Genomic DNA, 4,462 nt, shown 5'->3' with positions numbered 1-4,462 from the left:
ACAGCAAGCCCAGGAGGGGAGGAAATAAGCTGGTTTATCAAAACTGAGCCATGGCAATTTGGTTCAAAAACCGAAACCAAGGAACTTCATTGGTAGCCGATTCATACTTTTCGAAAACCAACCTGTTCAAATTGGTCATTAGTTTTGCTAAAACCAGACCAAACTGAACCATTCACCCACCCGATGAGAAAGAGATGTGTTACACAACAGTAAGGATTGTGAATCCTAAGAAAGAGAATAAAAAGAGCTAAACTACATCAACCCTCCAATTAACAAAATGATAAGTGATAATGCTTTTTCAACTAAGATAATTTCAACACCACACACACACATATGACCAACCAATTGGATGGTAATGGCATAAAAGAATCTTGATTCCGGTCTTGCAAGTTTATCGACCAACCTATTATCTCATCGCCAACCACTTCCATAGCATTGTTCTTACCTTAGGCACTGCCAATCACGTCTAGACTTTCTCAAATACAAAGTTTACTAATCGCAAGAACTTCACGAGGATGCAAACTACATTTGCTTATAATAGGGCAATCATTTAAAGGAGGCAGCCACAGGACTTGTCAATGGCTTTAAATTGTGCGAAGGCGGGGAGCTCTCACAAAGATACAACCAACAGAATGCTACGACATCCCTGGTTTTCCCCTATTTCTCAACCATTGAATAAATAAACATTCTTGAAATGATCGGAATAGGACACAAAACATAAAAGATTTACTACAAAGGATTGATAGATCATAGAGTCGTGACAGAAAACAAAAAAGAAATCCAAGTAGTAGACCCTGTTAAATAAAAAATTGATCGGATTTCAGAAGTAAACATAATTCGATACTCAAAACAAAGCCCTCAAAATATATTGAAAAATCCTAATAAAATTGAAATCCACGAAATTTGAGAAACCATGAGAAAATTAAATAGCACATAAAAGGTTCCTTCAAGCACGGGGAGGAGCTCCACCAGCTCCAACACGAGGGGCCTGTCCTGGTTGTCCAGGCTTTGGCGCATCATCCTGAGAAAACATGAACAGAATTCAAACCAATCAAATAAGCACCAACAATAGAAACGGATTTGTACTTGTAAAAAACAATAGAAACGAATTCAGAATAGAGTGAGCAGCTTCATACAACCATAAATTATCCTTGTAAATAAACTATCTAAACAGCAAAACCTTGTTTTTTCAAGTTCCATTAAATACCAAGTAAACAGAATTAGCAACCTTCAAATTTGAAATTGTGAGACTTATGAACAAGCAAGGGCAAAGAATAACACGACAACAGTCATTACATATGAATCGTCAAGGTTATTTCGTCATGATTGACAATAACAAAAATGGATAATGGAAAGCAGCAAGCTTGGTGAAAAGAAGTTATAGAATCAGCACAAAACATGTATCAATAGGCTCATGAACCGACCATACAACACTGGGTAACGACTGTAGTTACATAACTCAAAGATCCAATTCTTAGCAGCCATATCGAAAATCATAATAATAATAATAATAATGATGATGATGATGATGATGATGATGATGATGATGAGAAGCTAATCATCCATTGGAAAATGCTGGAAAAGGTGAATATAATAGAAGAGAAGAAGATAACCATACATGGGCTCATATAATTAGTCATATCAACCATGGAAAATTAATCAAACGAAAGAGCAAGAAAGAAAATCAAGTTGAATCGAAGATATACCCTGCGTCTAATGAAGCGCTGTGGAGGCTCACGGTTCCTCCTGTCAGTGCGTGATCGAACCCTCACAACGTGAGAGTGGATGGCACAAGAAACACAGTATTGCATCTTGGCATATAGCTTGGGAAGAGTGTATTCTGTATAAAAAAAACAAACGTCGAAATTATCACTCAGAAATTGCAAAATTGGAAGATAAAGGAAAAAAACGTTCAAGAACAAGATCATACGATCATAGACACAGGCTTCCTGAACATCCCTAACAGCTGCTTGTTCAACAATGTTCCTGACAAGGAACCTCTTGATGGCCTTGTCCTATTCGCGCCAATAAGAAATCACGTAACTAGATATTCTATAGAAACAGTAGGCCAAAATCACATAGATAACTGAAAATACCCAGAATACCAACAAAAATCACAAGGGAAAGTAAAACCCCGGTTGTGAATGTGACGAAATCGATAGTTATTATATTCAGATGGTAATACATTGAGCAACATCGATAGCAAAGAGATGCGACGAAGGGAAGAAACCCTAGGTACCTTAGGGCAGCATTTGCCGCAGTTGGAACAGCGGATAAATTTGACGTGTCCTCGTCCATGCTTGTTGCGTCCACCATTCCTGCGCTTGAAAGTCTGAACCAAAAGAGAAAGCGTCAAGCAGAAGATTAGAGGAGAACTAAGGATCGAAACAGAGGGGGTGTTGTGAGGGATTAGGTTACCATGGTTGTAGTCTGTCAGCTCGTCGGCTGAATTAGGGTTTACGAATTGGGTGGTAGTGATGTTTTATACGGAGAGGAAGCAGAAGGTGACCTAGCTAATGAAATCCCTAATTTGGTTTATTTGCAGATAACCCTGATTGTTCTTCTCATTTTCATTTTTTGCCTAACAGTCATCGCTCCTCATTGGCTTGGCCCATTGCATTTTCCCCCCTTTTTTATTTGTAAATTTAATTTTTGGGGAGCATGCGTCTTTTGGATTGAAGAAAACAAATGTTTTTAAGAAATGTTATTTTTATTCAAACTCTTTTTTATATATAAAAAAATATTTAAAATACATATTTCAAAAATTATTTTGAGTGGTTAGTAAACATTTTATTTTCTAAAATTATATATTTGAAAAGTTAAACCAAACACACTTGAAAAGTTAAACCAAATCCACTTGAAATTATATATTCGAAAAGTTAAACCAAACATGCTTGAAATCTAAGCTAGAAAATATCTTTTAACCACTAGACATCGAAATTGTCAATATATACATGTTTAGGAGGCTAAGATACATAATATAGTTATGAAAATACAGAGAAAAAAAGGGGAAATATGTGGAAGTTAGCTATAGGCCAAGTGGTGTATGAAATGCTTGACCTAAAGAGAAAGACCACTTATATAAATAGTTGTTGATGCCAAATTTTGGACGAAGTAAATGCACACCTAATTCTCAGGTGGCAACAACTATAAATTTATAATTTAGGAAAGACAGAAAAAGAGAATCTTGCACACCATATAGTCTTTGATTCCTAAATTAGCTAAGTAATCTATGTAGTAAGTAAGAAATTTTTAGTATGAGAGTGTGCTTACTTTCCTGGATGAGTCCTTCTATTTATAGAATTCTCTTGACTTCACCATTTTCCTTTAGAGTTTTTAAATGATCCCTTGGGCTCAAATTGTTGGGATGTATGCCCTAAAAGCTTGTAGTTAATGTGTTATTTGAGATAATGGATGAATATTTTATATATGCAATTATCCATTAAAGAAATATCCAAGGTTATTTATGTAACTTGAATAGTATGTGGTAGACATACAAGTGGATCTTGTTCAAGTAATGGCCCAAATGGTCTGTAGTATATGTCTTATCATGGTGACACTATGGATACGACCAACCTTGCAAATACTACAAGAGTTGCAAGTGTTACAAGTGATTTGATCCAAATTGTTCATGTGGATACATGTAAGTGGAGGTATCTTATACAATAGTTTATATAAGGCCAAACCGTAAAATGATTGATCTCTCTTTATAGCACTATTGACTGAAGAGATTAATATTTGATAGGATGACCATAGATAACTTGACCTCAATCCCGAGTGAGTTATGAACTCTTATTTATGAGAAAATCATTTGATTTGTGAGAGTGGCCTGAGTCGCCGACTCAATAAGCCTACCATTTTAGGGATTTATCTGAGTAAGGAATTGGAAACATAGGTACACAATATGAAATTCACTCATTCCCGTATTTAGGGTAAGTAGCTGAATTGCTCCTTTAAGTGCTAACTCCAAGTCTCGAACAATAAGGCCCCTCCCTTTCATTGGTCTGAGGGATTTTTGTTTATGGTAGGACCATAAACAGGTTGTTCATTAGAAGATCAGTGAGACTTAAGGAGTAGAGGTAGTTATAGGGGTAAAACGATAATTTGACTCAGTTGTAGTTACGAGCAATTCGTGGAGAGTTGACTTATTGATAATTGGTTATATCCATGAATACAAAAAAAATATCTACACCGCGAAGAGTGCAACTATAGGTCTTTAATGGAGTGACACACAGTTAATGAATGTTGATCAATTTAATAAAGAGTTTAATTAATTAATCTCATACCATTAGAGCGTTTAATCTATAGGTCCATTAGGTCTCTTTGCTAGCTCACTAAGGATAAAACAAAGAATATCTATTTTTGGAATAATTTAAATGGTTCAAATTATAAGGAAATTTAAGTTAATTGTATATGGTACAATTAATATATTGTATATGATACGATTAATATAATACATATA

General features: G+C 35.4%; 1 protein-coding gene across 1 annotated transcript; it reads right to left on the bottom strand.

Moving 5' to 3' along the window:
- Positions 1 to 718: 718 nt before the first annotated feature.
- On the bottom strand, positions 719 to 2,568 carry LOC120075283 (40S ribosomal protein S26-3-like). The gene is made up of 5 exons (XM_039028507.1): positions 2,419 to 2,568; positions 2,240 to 2,332; positions 1,931 to 2,015; positions 1,707 to 1,840; positions 719 to 1,021 (listed from the first exon to the last, which is right to left on the bottom strand). Exons 1-5 carry the CDS (start codon positions 2,419 to 2,421, stop codon positions 947 to 949), a joined length of 390 nt encoding a protein of 129 aa, XP_038884435.1. The 5' UTR covers positions 2,422 to 2,568; the 3' UTR covers positions 719 to 946.
- Positions 2,569 to 4,462: the final 1,894 nt, after the last annotated feature.

The sequence above is a fragment of the Benincasa hispida genome, chromosome 4, assembly GCF_009727055.1.
Source record: "Benincasa hispida cultivar B227 chromosome 4, ASM972705v1, whole genome shotgun sequence".
In the NCBI taxonomy this organism is placed as follows: Eukaryota; Viridiplantae; Streptophyta; class Magnoliopsida; order Cucurbitales; family Cucurbitaceae; genus Benincasa; species Benincasa hispida.
This window is presented reverse-complemented; position numbering and strand designations above follow the sequence as displayed.